This window comes from Pangasianodon hypophthalmus, chromosome 15, assembly GCF_027358585.1.
Source record: "Pangasianodon hypophthalmus isolate fPanHyp1 chromosome 15, fPanHyp1.pri, whole genome shotgun sequence".
NCBI lineage: Eukaryota > Metazoa > Chordata > Actinopteri > Siluriformes > Pangasiidae > Pangasianodon > Pangasianodon hypophthalmus.
Genome location: NC_069724.1, coordinates 17,697,583 through 17,715,989, shown reverse-complemented (window position 1 = coordinate 17,715,989; position 18,407 = coordinate 17,697,583). Strand labels below are relative to the sequence as shown.

The 18,407-nt window shown below is 37.8% G+C and overlaps 1 protein-coding gene across 5 annotated transcripts; it reads left to right on the top strand.

Moving 5' to 3' along the window:
- The first annotated feature begins 530 nt into the window (after positions 1-530).
- Positions 531-17,400, top strand: p2rx4a (purinergic receptor P2X, ligand-gated ion channel, 4a). Of its 5 annotated transcripts, none has more exons than XM_034311493.2 (12): positions 537-888; positions 3,494-3,641; positions 5,981-6,052; positions 9,266-9,338; positions 13,637-13,733; positions 15,030-15,110; positions 15,219-15,360; positions 15,751-15,884; positions 15,977-16,070; positions 16,151-16,216; positions 16,872-17,030; positions 17,249-17,400. In XM_034311493.2, the coding sequence occupies exons 1-12, from the start codon at positions 761-763 to the stop codon at positions 17,267-17,269; spliced, it is 1,215 nt and encodes a 404-aa protein (XP_034167384.2). In that variant the 5' UTR covers positions 537-760; the 3' UTR covers positions 17,270-17,400. The 5 variants fall into 5 exon arrangements, with proteins under 5 accessions (XP_053096264.1, XP_034167384.2, XP_053096265.1 ...); XM_026929158.3 differs by having other exon boundaries at positions 545-888; positions 16,935-17,030; XM_053240289.1 differs by lacking the exon at positions 17,249-17,400 and having other exon boundaries at positions 531-888; positions 16,872-17,242.
- The last annotated feature ends 1,007 nt before the right edge of the window (positions 17,401-18,407 follow it).

The following is an 18,407-nucleotide window of genomic DNA, read 5'->3' as shown; positions in this document are numbered from 1 at the left end:
TTTTTTTTTGGTATACTTTGCAATTTCACATTAAAGGTGGGAACATATCTGATTTATCTTAGTGTCATTCCTTTACTTCACAAAAACCTGCCATTTTATCAGGGGTGTGCAGACTTTTCATATCCACAGTATACAGTTCAACAATGTTCCCATTTTGTGGAAAAAGCCTCACAGCCTTGAGTTGCTGGTATTAATCACTAAATATCGCCATCTACCGGCGACATTTTGCCACTTCAGTAGAGTTTTAATGTCAACTGAAAATTCGAATAAGAAAATGAGCCAAATGATGCATAGTGTGGCGATATTTTGGGGAAGAAACAAACAAAAACATTTTTTCGGTTCAAGTTAAAAAACAAAATGGCGCCTCCATTCACTTGTCTGGCTTCGCCGAACGAAGCGCCTCACTTTTAACTGTTAGGAATTAGGAAGTGCTGATGTATTTACGTACTACAAATAATTAAAAATTAATAAAGTATTAGAAATCACACTATTTTATATGTAGCATATTTTCTCCTTAATTCTGTTTTTCTTCATCACCGAAACCGAAAGTACTCTTGAACAGCGCTAAAGGAAGTTATCCCATTCTGGCAAACCCGAGTTCAGCGGGATGTGTTAGTGCTCAGTGTTTAGTGCTCTTTGTGTTAATTAGTCACTAAACATGTGACTTTTTCACGAAAGCGAGGAGAAGGAATTGTGTGTGTTTGTCAGGACAAGACAATTTTCAGCTAATTAAACTGGAAAAGTTTCACAGTGAAACAGCATGGTGTGCTCTTCAGTCATCCGGTGTTTCTTTGACTACTCCACTCCTAAAATCTTAGTGATCCAGAGTAACAAAGTGGGAGCTATTAACCGCCTGGGCCAGGCTCTGGTTATAGCATATATTGTAGGGTAAGTGTAATTTTAAAATCTCAGAATATGTTTAATTTTTTACAATTTATTTCAATTGGACAAGAAAACCGCGTTTAATTTATGTTTTTTAAATTAAAAAATAACTTTAATTTCACCTCAGCCAGACGAAGTGGAAAGTAGCTAAAGCACACTCAAGAAGTCGGCAGGTGACGTCATGGTTTCATCAAAATCATTTGTATATCAAATTACAAATGAGGGTATATGAAGAAAGAAGAAACTTAGAATATAAGAGAATAAAATAGAATATAGTTTTATCAGAATTGGAAATAATATATTATCATTTATTTTTTTAAAGAAGGAAACTCAAAACTAACCTTTTTACGCATTTACAAAATACTATATCTTCTATCAAGAAGGCAGACAGAACCAGTGGTAGTGAGTAGTCATGAGATAGACATGAAGTTGTGGAATAAACAGTTACTGATGAAATAACTTGCTTTTATTATTTGTTAGAAGTGAGAAGAAAGTTTAAAATGAGTGCGCAGATGGGACAAACAACAGTGTTCAATGATTGATTGATGGTAACAATGGTGCTCAGTGACTGGTTGATGGGAACAATGGTGATCAGTGATTGGTTGATGGGAACAATGGTGATCAGTGATTGGTTGATGGGAACAATGGTGATCAATGGTTGTTTGATGGGAACAGTGGTGATCAATGATTGGTTGATGGGAATAGTTATAATCAGTGTTTTATGGGAACAATGGTGATCGGTGATTAGTTTGTGGGAATAGTTATAATCAGCGATTTATGGGAACAGTGGTGATCAGTGATTGGTTGATGGGAATAATGGTGATCAATGGTTGATTGATGGGAACAATGGTGATCAGTGATTGGTTGATGGGAACAATGGTGATCAATGGTTGATTGATGGGAACAAAGGTGATTGGTGATTGGTTGGTGAGAACAATGGTGATCGGTGATTTTTTGGTGGGAACAAAGGTGATTGGTAATTGGTTGATGGGAACAGCAGTGATCGGTGATTGGTTGATGGGAACAGTGGTGATCAGTGATTGGTTGATGGGAACATCACCTTGCAACTCCATCAGGCTTTGCACACTGGTGGACAGTCAAACAAACCTGCTCTTTCAACATGCAGCACAGCACATCACAGCTGTGATGTGAGCTGGAGCACCATATCGAGTGCAAGACAGTCACTAACGTCTGCTCAAAAAGTTGCTAGTGGCTAGCCTCTATTTTTTAAATAAAGTCATTAAAAGTGTCTAAACACTCAACAAATCTAGCGACAAAGTCTCTAAGTTAACAACACTGGCTAAAAGAGCTTATTAGGGTGATTCCATGATTGAGGTGCCATTTGTGTCCCACAGATATTTCATTTACAAATATGTATTTAAAGTAAAGTTAAAAGAAATTTTAAACACAGGTAAAGTTTCCTTCAGATAAACAACAAAACAAAAAAGCATCAGGTAAACAGCTTAAAATATTAATAAAACCAACCTAAAGCAACTTTGCCCATCCCAACCCACTAAAACTACACTTTTCTTTGAGATATTTGAGATATAATCTCAAATAATGTAAAATTGTTTCCATGATTCATTTATATTTAAAGTTGAAAAAAAAAAAAGCTTTAATAGTGTCTTACAACATTCAATCAATCCTGATACCTGAACAGATTCACCCCTATGAAATATCTGGAATATACCAAAGCAACAGGAAGTTGTATCATCTGAGTTTCCTGAAGGTCAAAGGTGGAAAAAAAAATTAAGTTCTCTCCTTCCTTTTTCATTCTTAGTGATATTGTTATATTGACTGATGAGGTCATCAGGTCATCAGCAACAGTTTCAGCACAGAAACAGAGGAGTCATCATTTCTGCAGGTGGCATTAGCTGGTTTTGTACTGGAAGTCCAGTGTATACAGAATGAAGAGAAAGGGAGACAGTGTGGTTCCCTGAGGTGCTCGAGTGCATAGACATTTCTGACACACAGTTCTGGAGCCTTACACAGTGTGGTCTGTTGGTCAGATAGTCCTTGATCCAGGAGACCTTGAATGCACTAGTCAGAGAGGCAGGATGGTGTTAAAGGCACTGAAGAATTCAAAGAACATGATTCCAAACTGGTGTGAGTACGAGACAACAATCTGTATATTCCCCATGACCATTAGTCACCTGTAAGAACTCATTCATGTTGTTGGTCAGAGACTCGATAGAGAGCAGTTTCTACTTTTATTCAGAAGCCGAACTCCTACTTTCTTTCCATGGGATTTCTTGCAGCTTGAGCTTTGGCATGCAAGTAAAATTAGTAAAGAAAGGATGCAGAGCAAACAGCTATTCTCAGGTGTAGGTGAATGTTTCGCATTCAATATGTGAAAAAAAATTCCAAAGGACAGAAAAAGCGACAAAAATACTTACATATAAATTATACTAACATAAATTATATTTACAGATTTGACTTACAGGTAAGTGTGTCTTGTTAGTTTTTGGTGTCTCTAATGTCATGTGTAATGTCTGTAATAGTCTCTTATCTATCTATCTATCTATCTGTTTAGATGTGATTAAATTGTGTGTTTTTTTAATAGTAAATGCATTTCTAATGTCTGCCTGCTGAAATAAATATCATTGCACAGATATGTGTGCATTCTGAAGAAAGGCTACCAGGACACTGACTCTGTCATCAGCTCAGTCACTACCAAGGTGAAGGGTCTAGCGCTGACCAACACAACGGACTTGGGCCTGCGGGTTTGGGACGAGGCCGACTACATTGTGCCCCCTCAGGTAGTCCATTGTTCTAAGAAAGAAAAGGTACCGTGGAGAGCGATGAGAACCTAGCAAAACAACCAGCATTACAGTCAAAGTAGCCCTGTGTTCCACTGCGGTTTTCAGCCTCCCGTGTAAACTTCCCCTAACCACTTTAGAAGAGAAGTGTGTAGTGGGAAGCAGGTTGTTTTAATAAGGTGACAAGAGTGGAGTTGAAATGATGACTTGGTAGCTATACATATTCAGTTTCCTTTCCAGCTTGCTAAGCAGTTAATGTGCTAACCACCAAGCAGAGCGATGTACCGAGATTATACTGGTTTTCATATACAGATGATTAGCTGGTTACAAACAGCCAATTTTCACACAGCACATCAAATGTCTATTATTATTTAAACAAGCTCAGCAAAATTAGTTCATTCTTGGTTCCTCAAAGGAAGCTAATCTTAACCCCTGCATACTACTTGAAAGCATATACCTTTGGATAGACTAATGTTGAAACATGCTGAAACAATACTCAGTAACAATGTTCTGTTGCTCTACTAACCTACATATTGCTGTCAGCTATGGGTATAGCATTAATTATTACATTATTGATTATGTAAAAATGTGATAAATATTTTTCTCATCATTTCTTTAAAGTGTTGGGTATCTGAAAAACTATAGTTGAACTAATGGTATTGAAAAGTTTTTTAAGATGGTGAAAGGATTTTCACCAGCAAGCTGAAAAGGAGGATGTGTTGGATTTAAGGAGGATGTAAAACATCACTGGAATGCAGGATAAAGGAGTGGGAATGAATTTGATTCATGATGCTTCAAAATTATTCTCTGTGTTTAATAGACCTGCATCTCATTCTTTGATTTCTATAGGCTCTTATTATTATTATTATTATTATTATTATTAGGGTTTTAAAATGTAATATAAATTATTTTTATCTATCAAGAAAAGCACTAGGCATAATGTATTTTCATACGTGTTCCATAGATTTATCATAAATGTTTGGTGGTGGATTCTGGAATTTCGTGCATCAGTGCAAGAGAACAACTGTGATGCATCTAAGAAACAATTCTTTTTCCCGTCCTTTGTTAAGTAGGGCTGTGGTAGCACACTGACAGATACACACCACTGATAGATCTGTGTGAACTGCTGAACTTTATATCAAGGTTTCATATCATACAGCTACACTGGGTGGTGTGCTGTTGGGGTTGAGTACAAGCTTATTTCAGAGGTTTAACTTAATGTTTAGATAATGTTAATGTTTAGATAACTTTAGCTTCATTTGTATGGAGAAGATTCTGTGCCAGAGCAAAACTAATTCACACTGGTGAACAAAAACATAAATACACAAATGGTATTGCATTTCATTTGTGGACAACAGGCAACACTGAAAAGCAAACCTTTCATTGCGTTGCTCTTATATTGCTTGATCTCTAATGAAAAGCATTGCTTTTTTAAATAAAAAAATGCTGTCATAAGTGAATGCAATCCACCTTTAAAAGCAATCCATGTCACTGCATTGCATTTCACTTTGCAATAGTATTTAAGATAGATAAGTGGTCACATATTTGATATTGAGATAACCAAAGTCCCAGGTCCTGCTCTGAGCTGTAAGTATTTTAGTCATAGTAACATTTTTTTAAAAATCATTTTCAGTAATATGTCTGAGAAACTTGATGATTAAGGGTTGAGTAATCAGTGCATCATTATGTGAGTTTGGCTTAGGACTGCAGTGATTGCTTTTCAGTTTTGCACGACTGCAATGTATAGATAAAAGTGAAATATAACAGGCAGTTACACTGACTTCTGACTCAAGTTCAGCATTTAATTCTTAAGTAAATGTTTTGGCATGTATTCTGCCTATCACTATTGAAAAGCAATATCAGTTGTTTTTTACCAGTATGATTTCTCAGTGGCACAGAATCATCTCCATACATATGGGGCATCACATTTCATGCCAAGTCAATCACAATTGCTACTTTCATATTTCAGAATCAAGAAAATTGATTAGCTAATTCAATAAAGATCAGGAAGTTGTAAACTATAGATCTAATCTAATCTCTTGGCATAGTTTTATTTGATTCATTTCCTTGCATTCTACTGCTACCACAGCACGTGCCACTACAGTTTCCCTGTCTTGTTATAGATAACAAAAGGAAGTTAAAACAACATTGTACCTCTTGGTGTGTCTGTTTATGGGTTGGTCATGTTTTTGGTCTGCAATAAACAGATTTCTGTTTCTTTAAAGAGGCAGATTTAAGCCAATTTCCAGATAGATGTGGCCTGACAATGAGTGAATTAGGGTTTCTCACTCTCTCTCTTTGTGTGTTTGTGTGTGTTTGTGTGTGTGTTTCTGTGTCAGGAGGAGAATTCATTCTTTGTGTTGACAAACCTGAACATCACACCAAACCAAACACAGTCACGATGTGCTGAGGTGGGTTTTATTCCTGATCACTGGTATACACCCTGTGATAATGCAGTACAGTAATCAGACTTATATAATATCTAACATAATAACAGTCGTCACTTAATTTTCAGTTGTATTTGTGTATGTCTGTGTGCTGTGTGCTTGTTGTTTTTTAGCAGGACTTAGCAAAGGGTGAGCAGAAAGCAGTCTATACTGTGCATGCTGTTTGACTTGGCTTATCTCCTCATTTCGGGTCGAACAGGAAATGAGACTTTGTGGGTAGAGGCTGCTTGCATGCTAGTGTCTCACACTGATTTTACACAGTTCTAAATAGCTTCGATAATTAGCAAATTCTATTCTATGGGAAAATTTATGTATATGAATGCTACATAGTGGCGACATGGTGGCATAGCGAGTAGTGTTGCTGCCTCACAGCTGCAGGGTCCCAGTTTGATCCTGAACTTGGGTTACTATCTGTGTAGAGTTTCTGTGCATGTTCTCCCCGTGTGCACGTGGGTTTCCTCTGGGTTTCCGCCCACTGTCATGTCAGTAAATGTTCACATAAGAACCTGCACCCACACTGGCCCTTTGTGGATAACATTGGACACCCCTGGCTTATAGCATTTAGCAGACGCAAAGTGTAAAAGTGCTTTTTTCGACATGTAATAGTGCTCGATCAAAAACACATCCTCAAGCTAGTTCACCAAATAGGGGCCAAGAGTTCCACTGAGGAAACTGAGTGAGCCAAAAGAAACCCATAAATAAGACAAATAAAACTAGTCATTCAGGTATAACAGTAGAAATGCCACCATATAAACGGCGGGTGAGCTGGATTGCAACAAATGCCTTAGCTTACAGAAGATTAGGGCTTATAAGAGAAAGGATGCTTAGAGACTGATATAATTTTTTTCAGAGGATCAAAGCTAACTTAAAAAATGGTTCCGTTTTCCATTATCTACTTTTAACGCTGTGCAACACTTCCAGCAACTTCAAGACATTTAATTTCAGGTGTTGTTACACTGCTAAATTTTGGTGCACAAGTGAGTCAAAATAACTTCCACTTCTGCATTTCTGCCATTTATCCCCCTACCATTTAGTAGGCATTTTGTGTTTTTGGAAGCCCTCTGTGTGTTTGACCTTTTATGGAGTTTTGTGGGCGTCACTAAAGGCAAATGAGCTTTATCATGAATGTGCTTTGCACTTTACCTGTGATCAAACGTATGCAATTACAAACAAAATCTGGGTTTTGAAACTTCTGTAAATCTGGCAGACATTTTTAGTTCGCTTTGGCTTTTTTCACACAACTTTACTAAAAGATTGATAAATACAGCCCAATGTCTTTTGACCTTGTACTTATAAACGTTAACAAATACCTACGTATTAATAAGCATAAACAAAGATATGTATAAAAAAATGATATTCAGTTTCTTGGTGGTAAATTTTTCTCTAAATGTCCCAGTATATCGTTCCGTTCATGTTTCCTTCGATAATGTATAATGCCACAGTACCGTTTGCAGAAAAGCAGCCCATATTGTGATGCTCCTCTTTACTTTACTTACTGTTGGAATGGTGCTCTTGGGATCACACATGCAACCCCTCTTTTGCTAAACATGACGAGCTTAATTATTGCCAAAGACTTAAATTTTTTATTTTTGTTTTAAAAACCTTCTGATTTGTCTAAATGCTTCTTTTTTTAGCAGGGGAGATTTTCATGGGGTGTAGGAATGGAGAGTATTGTGGTGCAGTACATTGCTTGTTGTCAACTGTGTAACTGTTATCTTGAATCAGGAGAGGCTACAAGGGTTTAAAAAAACACTTCTACTAAACAAACTGCTTTAAGATAGCATTTCCTGACTGATTCAATGGGGTTAAAGTTTAGTTTATTTAAAAAAAAAATCACCACAGCAGTGGGGAAGTTCCTATTTAGAAAGTGGATAATGCAGAATTCAAAATAAAACACCCTGTGATTCAGACACCCCCATTATGAGTCATACCAGTAGGTTGACAAAAGTTGTGTTTTTTTAAGCCAAATTAGGATAATTGTGAAACAGCAGAACAGAAATGTGTGTGCACCACAGTGAACTTTTTTTTCCAATTCAAAGACTTTCTGGTCTCTTGGCGTAGAACTTTTGCTGTGACCTGGCAACCCTGCACACCAATGCATAAGAGAGCAAAAAGACCTCATTAGAGGTTCATTAGATCCTGATAAGAGTCTGCATGGATCATGGATCAAGTCTTTATTACTGAGTTTTAATTATTGTACTGTATGCTGTATATTACATATGTATATTACATACTGTATATTACATACATATGAAACCTTCCTGCAGGTCCTTAGTGTCTCAGAGGTGTCTTATAGTTTTGATTTACCTTTCTGTCCAGCATATGGGCCGTTCTATCTGAATGTATTCGTGGTCTTCTAGATCTTGCCTTGGCTTTCACAGTTACCTTAACTGCCATTTCTTAATGACATTTTGGACAGTGGAAGTTGTGAGCTGGAAGCACTCTGATATCTTTTTCATTAGTCGGCTGCTTAGAGGAGCCCATTGTTAATGAGCGTTAGCACAAGGTTTGAAGAGTCAGAGAATTTATTACACTCTGAAGTTGTTAATCCTATTGACAATTGTAACTCTAATGAGTCAATTAAGGCCTAAAGAGTTAACTACATTCTGAGACTTTACAACTAGAAGGTTCTCCAAACTTTTGTACATCACAATTACTATTTGATTTTTTAATATTTTTTAAGTTCTTTTTATATATATGTAATTTGGCCAAAATTAGCAGGTGTTAGGGTCTGGGGACGTGTCAGAGGGGTAATGGCTGATGTGGCATCTGAACCTTGCTTCCTGGCATGTATTTAAGGGTTCACTTCAGTTGCTTTAGATTCTTTATTGGTGCTGAAGAGAAACAGCTCTGTAACAGCGATCATGAGCGTCAAATGAAATGATAAAATGTAATGTGTGATAAAATGTGAGGTGGTAGGTTTAAGACAGAGGCCATTCTAAAGCAATGTAGTGATAAATGATAGTGCTAATAATAATTCTAACAATAGTCCACAGTTCCACTGAAAATCATAGCTCAGTTCCAGGAGATTTCAAATGATACATTATATATTGCACATTACAGTAGATCCATTCATTGCACATTAGTCACAAAGCAGAACATTTCAAGATTTAGTCTTATTAGACTTTATTTGTAGTCTTTGTTAAATGAAATCATTCTGCATATTGTCTGTTGTAGAATCCTGGACCTGAAACATCATGCACCTCGGATCGAGACTGTAAGAGAGGATTTCATGACAGTCGCCGAAATGGTAAATTCCAGCCCTGAGTACAGGGAGATTTTTTAGAAAATAATTCTTCTTCTTCTTCTTCTTCCTCTTGTCACCTCATGACCGCGATCATGTGGGTAACCTACAGTCAGGTCCATAAATATTGGGACAGTGACACAGTTTTGGTAATTTTGCCTCTGTACACCACCACAGTGGATTTGAAATGAAGCAGTCAAGATGTGACTGAAGCGTAGACTTTCAGCTTTAATTCAAGGGGTTTAACAAAAATATTGCATTAACCGTTTAGGAATTACAGCCATTTTTTACAGAGTTCCTCCATTTTCACAGGCTCAAAAGTAATGGGACAAACTAATATAATCATAAATATTAGGATTATTTTTATTACTTGGAGGTAAATCCTTTGCAGTCAATGACTACCTGAAGTCTGGACCCCATGGACATCACCAAATGCTGAGTTTCCTCCCTTGAGATGATTTGCCAGGTCTTTCCTGCAGCCATCTTCAGTTGCTGCTTGTTTGTGGGTCTTTCTGCCTTCAGATTTGTCTTCAGTAAGTGAAAAGCAGCTCAGTTGGGTTGAGGTCAGGTGACTGACTCGGCCATTTAAGAACATTTTATTTCCAAGCTCTTGGGCTGCTTTCACAGTATGTGTTGGGATGTTATCCATCTGTACTGTGAAGCGCTGTCCTATCAGTTTTGCAGCATTTGACTGAATCTGAGCAGAAAGTATAGCTCTGTACACTTCAGAATTCATCCTGCTACTTCTATCAACAGTCACATTATCAATAAACCCCAGTGACCCAGTTCCATTGGCAGCCAAACATGCCCATGCCATAACACTGCCTCCACATGTTTGACGGATGATGTGGTATGCTTTGGATCATGAGCCCTTCCTTTCCTTCTCCATACTTTTCTCTTCCCATCATTCTGGTACAAGTTAATCTTGCATCAGAACTGGTCAGGCTTTTTTTAGAGGTTTTTTAGCAAAGTCTAATCTGGCCTTTGTGTTCTTGAGTGTTACCAGCGGTTTGCATCTTGAGGTAAACCGTCTGTATTTACATTCATGAAGGTGGCTCTTGATTGTAGACTTTGACAATGATAGGCCTACCTCCTCCAGAGTGTTCCTGACTTGGCTAGATGTTGTGAAGGGGTTGTTCTTCAATAAGAAAAGAATTCTGCAATCATCCACTTTAGTTGTTTTCTGTGGTCTCCCAGGCCTTTTGGTGTTGCTGAGCTCGCCAGTGCATTCCTTCTTTTTAAGAATGTACCAAATTGTTGATTTGGCCCTCCTAAAGTTTCTGCTATCTCTCTGATAGGTCTGTTTTGGTTTTTCAGCCTAATGATGGCCTCCTTCACTTGCATCAACACCTCTTTGGACGGCATATTGAGAGTTCCCATGAACAGCTACCAAATGCAAATTCAACACTTGGAATCAGCTCCAGACCTTTTATCTCCTTGATTTATCATGATATAAGGAGGAAACAGGCCACAGCTGGCCATGAAACTGCTTATCAGTCAATTGTCCCATTACTTTTGAGCCTGTGAAAATGGAGGAACTCTGTAAAAAATGGCTGTAATTCCTAAACGGTTAATGCAATATCTTTGTTAAACCCCTTGAATTAAAGCTGAAAGTCTACGCTTCAGTCACATCTTGACTGCTTCATTTCAAATCCACTGTGGTGGTGTACAGAGGCACAATTACCAAAACTGTGTCACTGTCCCAATATTTATGGACCTGACTGTATATAATGTCCCTGCTACATCACGCTCATCCTCTTTTCCATTCTTGTCTTGTTGTTGAGTTGAGAATGCTAAGTATAGCGCACTTATCTTTATTTCTTGCTAATTTTGATATTATTAAATCTGCACTACCAAAGCAGCATGTGTACTGGGGATGCAGAGTAAATAATTTTATGATTTTTTGTGAATTTTTTTTTGTTGTTTCATAACAAAAGTTAAAAAGTTTCCTAACTTAAAGCCAGAAATGCAAGCAGTTCTGCCAAGCCTTGGTAGAGTTGGATGATGGATAATGATAAGCCCTAATTATTTGAGACCAGAGCATCTGTGACAAGTACTTATAGACCTTTGCCTTAAGTGCAGCATAATGCCAATAAAGATGCATAAGGCTCACAGGCTATGTAAATGCTGCTGACTATTCATTATTTTTCCTATGATGTTGCCTGGTCACAGTAGGGTGTGTAGCCCTTAGAAAGAAAAAAGTAAGCTCCTTCATCACATAGTTGCAGCAGGAACAGAAATGGAGAGGCTTGGTTGCCCAGCTTCTGGACAGTAAGTGAGTGCATTTACATTATTATTTTGGAATGAAGAGGAGCTGGATTTGGGCATGATACAAATTCAAGAGCTGTTAGGTGCAATGCTATGAAGCGCAGGACTTGGAGGGGCTTACCAACCTACAACCGCAGTAATGGCAACGCCAGGGTATAATGCAGATCATCAGTATAAAATGAGCTGCAGGCTGATATTAAGGCTGTCTTAGTGAAACGGAAGGATGTTTTACTACAGCTGATTGAATGCCTGGCCTGAATTTCATGGTGTCTGGTAAAAACTCTCTGTGCCACCTGCCACTACACAGGCACTACTGTAGATCATCATCTCCTTCTGTCTGAAACATGAACTGGACATTTTGACACGGAAGGTTACATTTAGGTACATTTTAGGCCATCATTAAAGCTCATATTCTTGAGTCTATACAGTAACTAGAGTCAGTTATGTCTATTCAATTTAATGATTGCACAGTTTGCCCAAATACATTCATGATCATGCAGCCCGACATTGCATGCAGTAAATTGCTGGAAATCTCCAGCTCTGAATGAACAAACCCAAACAGTACTCCCTGAACTCGGTGCATGCCAGTTGCAGATACTGATTCTTTCACCTAAGTGACTCACTCAAAAAGACAGAGCCGTTCACGAATGAAACATATCTAGCCAACACTTCTGTCTTTTTAATACAATTGTTGTTCCATCTGCAATCCATTAGACAACAATGAAACTAGCCACAAAGCTTCCTCAAAATGGCTTCCTTTTAGGAACCCTTACACATACTATTGTGGATTACCATAGTGGTTTTTCTACATCAACTACCAAGGACACACAAAATTGCAAGTGATGCTGAGGTTGGGCAAGTAAAGTCTTAAAATGAGACAGATGCATGTCTTCTGTCTTAAGAGTTTCCTACCTATTAGGTTGATGCAGTCTTGCAGCAGTCCTCCACTCAGGGATTGGGAACTTTAAAAGGAGGTATTTTAGCTAATAAGGAACACATGCAGAACAGTTTTGGTTGATTGATTGTGAACAGAAAGACTCAGATGAACAGAAAACTCAGTGTTAAATGAGATTCAGGAACAGGGCAAATAGGGTTTGGAGTTGGTGCTAAGCAGATTGTGCAACTTGCCAGTTGAGCCATGAAAAGATACAGATAAATTTTTTGATGACCCTCACTACAGCCAGATGACTCATGAATTGCAAGCATTATCGGTCAGCACACAGTGTCCGCACTGGGACCAGAGTTCAAACATCCCACACTGTGGCTGAACCCAGCTTTCCTGCCAAAGATAATGTTCCTGTGGTATATCTGTGGAAGTGACTGCAAGCTGGTGGATCACTAACCAAAACACCATAAAAGGGCTCTGCTGCCTAAAGTCAGGTTAGCCCATTGTGTAAAGGAAACGATCTACTTGAACATAGGTTGAGTGCCTTCTTCCATTATATGTATATCATTTGACACAATCTATGGCTATCTCCTGAGCACACTAAGAGAAATGTCACTTGCTGACATTTACGAAGGGGCAACATAGAGCTCACACACTACCTTCACCAGATTTTACAGATTAAATGTTGCTTCCTCCACCAGTTCCAAAGAAAACTGCCCTGGTGGTCTGGAAAAATGAAGTAGATCATAAGGATAAGTATGTACCCATGGTTCTGCAACTGAATATAGGGCCACTAGGCCTCCTGGATTACTCTGGGTGGATAATGATGGCCAGAGGATGAGTTTACCCACACATAGGCTACAGGCTACCCACATGGGATCTCGGTCACGAGTTGACGACTTGGCTATGAGTACTCTGCAAGGAAACAAACAAGCAGGAATACTTTACTGCTTCCAAAGGAATCCACCCTGACATCCTTGACTCAGTGAAAGAACAGCGGTTACAGTTGAAGCCTTCTGTTTTTTATCTGTATTAAAAAATATTAAGACATATAAGACAAAATATTAATTTGTGCTGTAGCATTTTTGTTATTTTCAGTTAAGGGTGTATTGCTGCAGTTTATACAATGATTATTTTTTATGATTTTAAGGTGTGCAGACAGGCAGGTGTGTGAACTTTTCAGAGTCAGAGAAGACGTGTGAGGTGTTTGCCTGGTGTCCTCTGGAGAAAAGCACAAATCCTCCAAAGTAAATTCCTACCAAAATATTCTTTTTCTTGATCAACTTGTATGTATTGCAGAGTTTAATTTTCCATATATCAAATATAGTCTGTATATCACATTTTATTGCTGTATCTTACATAAAATAAGGTAATCAAAATGAATACTTTTTACTTATTATATTTTAAAACCTGAGACAAATCGATTTTTTATGTATGAGAAACATAAAACTGTCTGAATATTCTGTTCATACATCATTTGCTAGAATTTTTTATTAACTGTTGTGACTTCATATATTTCTTGACAAAGAGCCCCTCATCCCAAAATGCCACAAAAACAGTGTGAGACCAGAGCTCATGTGACATTGCCAAAATGGAGCATGAATGACTTTTTATTGTTATTGTCTAATCCTTTCCTATTATTAGGAAACACTAAATCTGATGATTACCTTACTCAAATTCCATATCATATTGCATTTTAATGAATCTCAATCTTTAATCTTAGTGTTTATATTTATATTTTCATATTTATCTAGGTTCAATCCTGAGCTTGGGTTACCGTCTGTTCTCTTTTACATGTTCTCACCATGGGTTTCCCCCAGGTTTTCCAGTTTCCTCACACTGTCCAAAAACATGCATGTAGTTGCATTGGCTACACTAAATTGCCCCTAGGTGTGAATATGTGTGTGCGCATGGTGCCCTTTTGTGAATAAAACCCTATTTCATCATACTTTTCTCTTAGTCAGTGGCGCTTCCCATTAGGATCTTGCCCTGCACCTGCCTGTACCATCAAATCCATGGTCAACATATGACAGCTCTACTAAGGCTCAGTAATATCTAATGTGACATGCTCTTGTTGGAAAATGAAATAAGTACAATAAGATGTAAGTGTTCCACTCTAAACCAGGTAGACTATATTTTGGAGAAGTAACATAATGGACAGTTTTCGCATTTATTTTCTTGGAATTTGGGCTCAGGAGCTCTTTGTCAGGGATCCAGATGAAGAATTGCAACACAAACACCTGCTACAAGCTGTGGTACATCTACGTTTGCTTTGTTATTGTCATTTCCTAGTAACAGGAAAGCATGTGTCATGTGATTTTGGTATATTTACTTTGGTTATAGTTATAATGTGTAATTGCTTGATTAGAGTGAGTTCACAATCTTTTGGATTTGTCTCATCAGTGATTTTTGATTAATGGCCAAGAGACTTGAATGTTTGTGAATACGGTAACAGATTTCATAGACTTCAAATCAGTGTTGTCTAGCATTAGAAGAGGTTACTGTAAGACTCCTGAAACACGCTCACCTTTTTTGTCCCTTAGACCTCCAATGCTAGCAGAAGCAGAAAACTTCACTGTCCTAATAAAGAACAATATTCGATACCCCAAATTCAATTTCAACAAGTAAGTTGACACTTTACATGCAATACAATACTTCAGCATTAACAATATTCTATCATTTGACTTCAGACTCTCAGCAAATATGCTTTTTTTTTTTTTTTTCTGTACCAGACGAAACATACTGTCCCATGTAAACAGCACCTACTTGTCTCATTGTGTGTTTAACCGTAAAACGGATCCAGACTGCCCAATCTTTAGACTCGGAGACATCGTGTCTGAAGCCAATGAGGATTTCCAGACCATGGCAGTTCAGGTAGAAGAGCTAATACAGGCTATTTATTTTTAGTAAATATTATGTGAAAAAATAAAAGAAAGCGTTTGAGTTTTAAAGGTAAAAACTACTAAAAAGACATTGAATTCTTAAAAAAAACCTGTACAATGACAGGTTTTACCAATTCACTATGACTGTGGAAAGGTTTGAAGCACTAATGGAAAAAAAAGTCAAGGAAGTCTGTTTTTTTTTTTTTTTGCTTAACACACAGGCACATTTTGCCAAAGTCTTTTTAAAACCTCAGTTGATCACTTCAACCTTGGCTATATCTTTTTCAGATGTAAAAATTTTTTAATCATTATTAAAAATAAAGAAAACAACTATGGACATAAATTGACTTTAATTAATTAATTAATTGAACTCGGTCCACAGGGAGGAGTGATGGGAGTGCAGATCCGCTGGGACTGTGATCTGGACTTGTCCGAAAAGTCGTGTGTCCCTCAATATGCATTCCGCAGATTAGATAATAAGGATCCGGACAACGTTGCCCCAGGATACAACTTCAGGTTTGCTATAATAGAGCTACAGAAATGTCTCTCTGAGATTTATTACACAATAACTGTATTTTCTCTTTTGCTTTTCCATGTGAAAATTACAGGTTTGCAAAATATTACAAAAATGCAGAGGGCCAGGAGATCAGGACGTTAATCAAAGGCTACGGCATCCGCTTTGATGTTATGGTCTTTGGAAATGTGAGTCTTTCTCTCAGGTTTACTAAAACAATCACTGGTTTAATTATTTAAAATTGATTGAAGTTCTTTTGCTTATGCAGGCAGGGAAATTCAACATTATCCCAACTTTGCTCAACATCGGGGCTGGCTTGGCACTCCTTGGCCTGGTAAGTGCTGTTGTATGGATTTGGAAATTACAGAACTAATCTTAAAAGAGGAAGGAAATTGTGGAAAGTCACTATTTTGGCCCAGCTCATCTTGAAACATATGGTGTAATAGTTTTTATAAATCTGAAAGAGTAAGAAGGCTGACCCAGGACAAATTCTTACTCTCTATGCAATACTTATGCTTTGCGTAAGTATTCCACCAAAAGTTTGTGATCGGATAGAGAGGGCATTAGACAGGGAATTAACCAAAGGGCCAAGACTAACGCTCTGATGCTACCACCACCATGCTGTGGGGATGATGTTATAAGGGTGATGAGCAGTATTGGGTTTCTGCCAAACAGAGGATTCCTGCCAAGGCCAAAAATGCAAATTTCTGGTCTCATCAGACCAGAGAACCCTTTTCCACATGTTTGTTGAGTCTCTTGGAAATGGGACTTCATATGGCTCACCATTTTTCCATAAAGCCCAGCTTTGTGGCGTGTCCAGGGTATGGTTGTTCTGTGAACAGCTTCTCCCATTTGAGCTGAGGATCTCTTCAGCTCCTTCAGAGTTACACTTGGCCTCTTGGTTACTAACCAATAGTGAGTAGAAATCCTTTTTAAAAAAGAGCAATTTCTGTATCATTCTGTATGTTCTGTATGTACTGTTGTCTTAGCCTATTACCCCCAATACAAGTTATGAAGTTCATCCAGGAAGTTTGACCGTTGTGGTTTTCCAGGTGAATGTGGTGTGTGACTGGATTACTCTGACTTGCATGCAAAAAAGAAACTATTACAGAGAACAGAAATATACTTATGTCAATGACTTTGAGATCGTGAGTATTATTATTTTTTCGTTTCTTAGGGTTTTTTTTTCAGTCTGTACAGACATCATACATTGCATGTGGTGCTTAGTGCTGCATGTACTTACATTACATTACTAAACCTAGTTTACACTGGGGATATGGTGGATTTTTCTAGCAATATGTTTAACTAGCATTCAGACAACCTAATCTGTACAAATGCTCAATTCGTGCATTTCTTTGTCTGTTAGTTGTCCAGTGAAGTTCCATAGAAGCAGTGCTGTCATGACCTGAAGATTTGCTGGATGCCTGTTGACAGATGTTTAATATTAGTACTTTGAGTACTATGCTGAACATTTTTGTTACTTTCATGCATCAGTTAAATTAAATGTGAACAATCCCACTCAGTTAACTGTCATTTCTTTTATAATTAACGCTGATCAATTGTGTAATTCTTTAACAATGTATATTTCAGTGCAGTTTCCATTTTTATGTCTTTATAATTAAATCTAAAAATGTTAAAGATGCCGTTTACAATGTTTAAAAGTTTTTCTAGACTTGTAATGATCATTCCAAACATACCTTAGATTTCGGAGAATTGTAATATGTTGCTATTCAATTCATTTTCCGTTTATATTTTTCTAGCAACAAATTGCCTATTGGTTATTGTGATTTTGTGGAGAGCACAGATGCCGCTAAAAATCTGTGAACAAAGACCATAGAAAACACACTTTTCCCTATACGGCATGGACATGGGCTTTCATTTCATTTTCAGCACTTCCCCTCATGACTCAACTGAGCACTTGCGGTGCAAATTGGGGAAAAATATAGGTGAGTATATTTCTAAACAGGAACTGATTCAAAAGTTATAAAATGTATGTGAAAAAATGATGTATTTTCACATACAGATGGATAAAACCAGATTGGAATGGCTTGTCTAAAGTGGTGTTGACTCTATTGCCTATGCAGGGGAGTCATAAAATGGGGAAAGGTGCTCAGACAAGGGGCCATTTCTTTTTGGTGGATATGATTCTTAAAATCTGGGAAAGGCAGACATTGAGTTCCATGCTGCCACTTTGCAATTGTCTGAAAGGGAAACTGCTTGTAGAGTTGCTCAAGAGGTAGGCATAGTACATGATCAATGATATCTAATGGAAGAAGGCATCTGTTGACTTGTGTTCAAGTATCACTTTGTTTACCTAATGTGCTAACCTACCATTCGACAGTGGAGCCTTTTATAGTGCACAAACTGCTGGTCAGTGAACCACCAGGGGGCGGTCACTTCCACGTAATGCTAAAGGGCCCTCAGAGGACACTAAGTATGCTAGTCAGCCAAAAAAAAAAAAAATGTCTTACGTGAAAGCCACTCACTTATTACAGCCAAACCCACAAGTATGGCCTAGGGCTGTG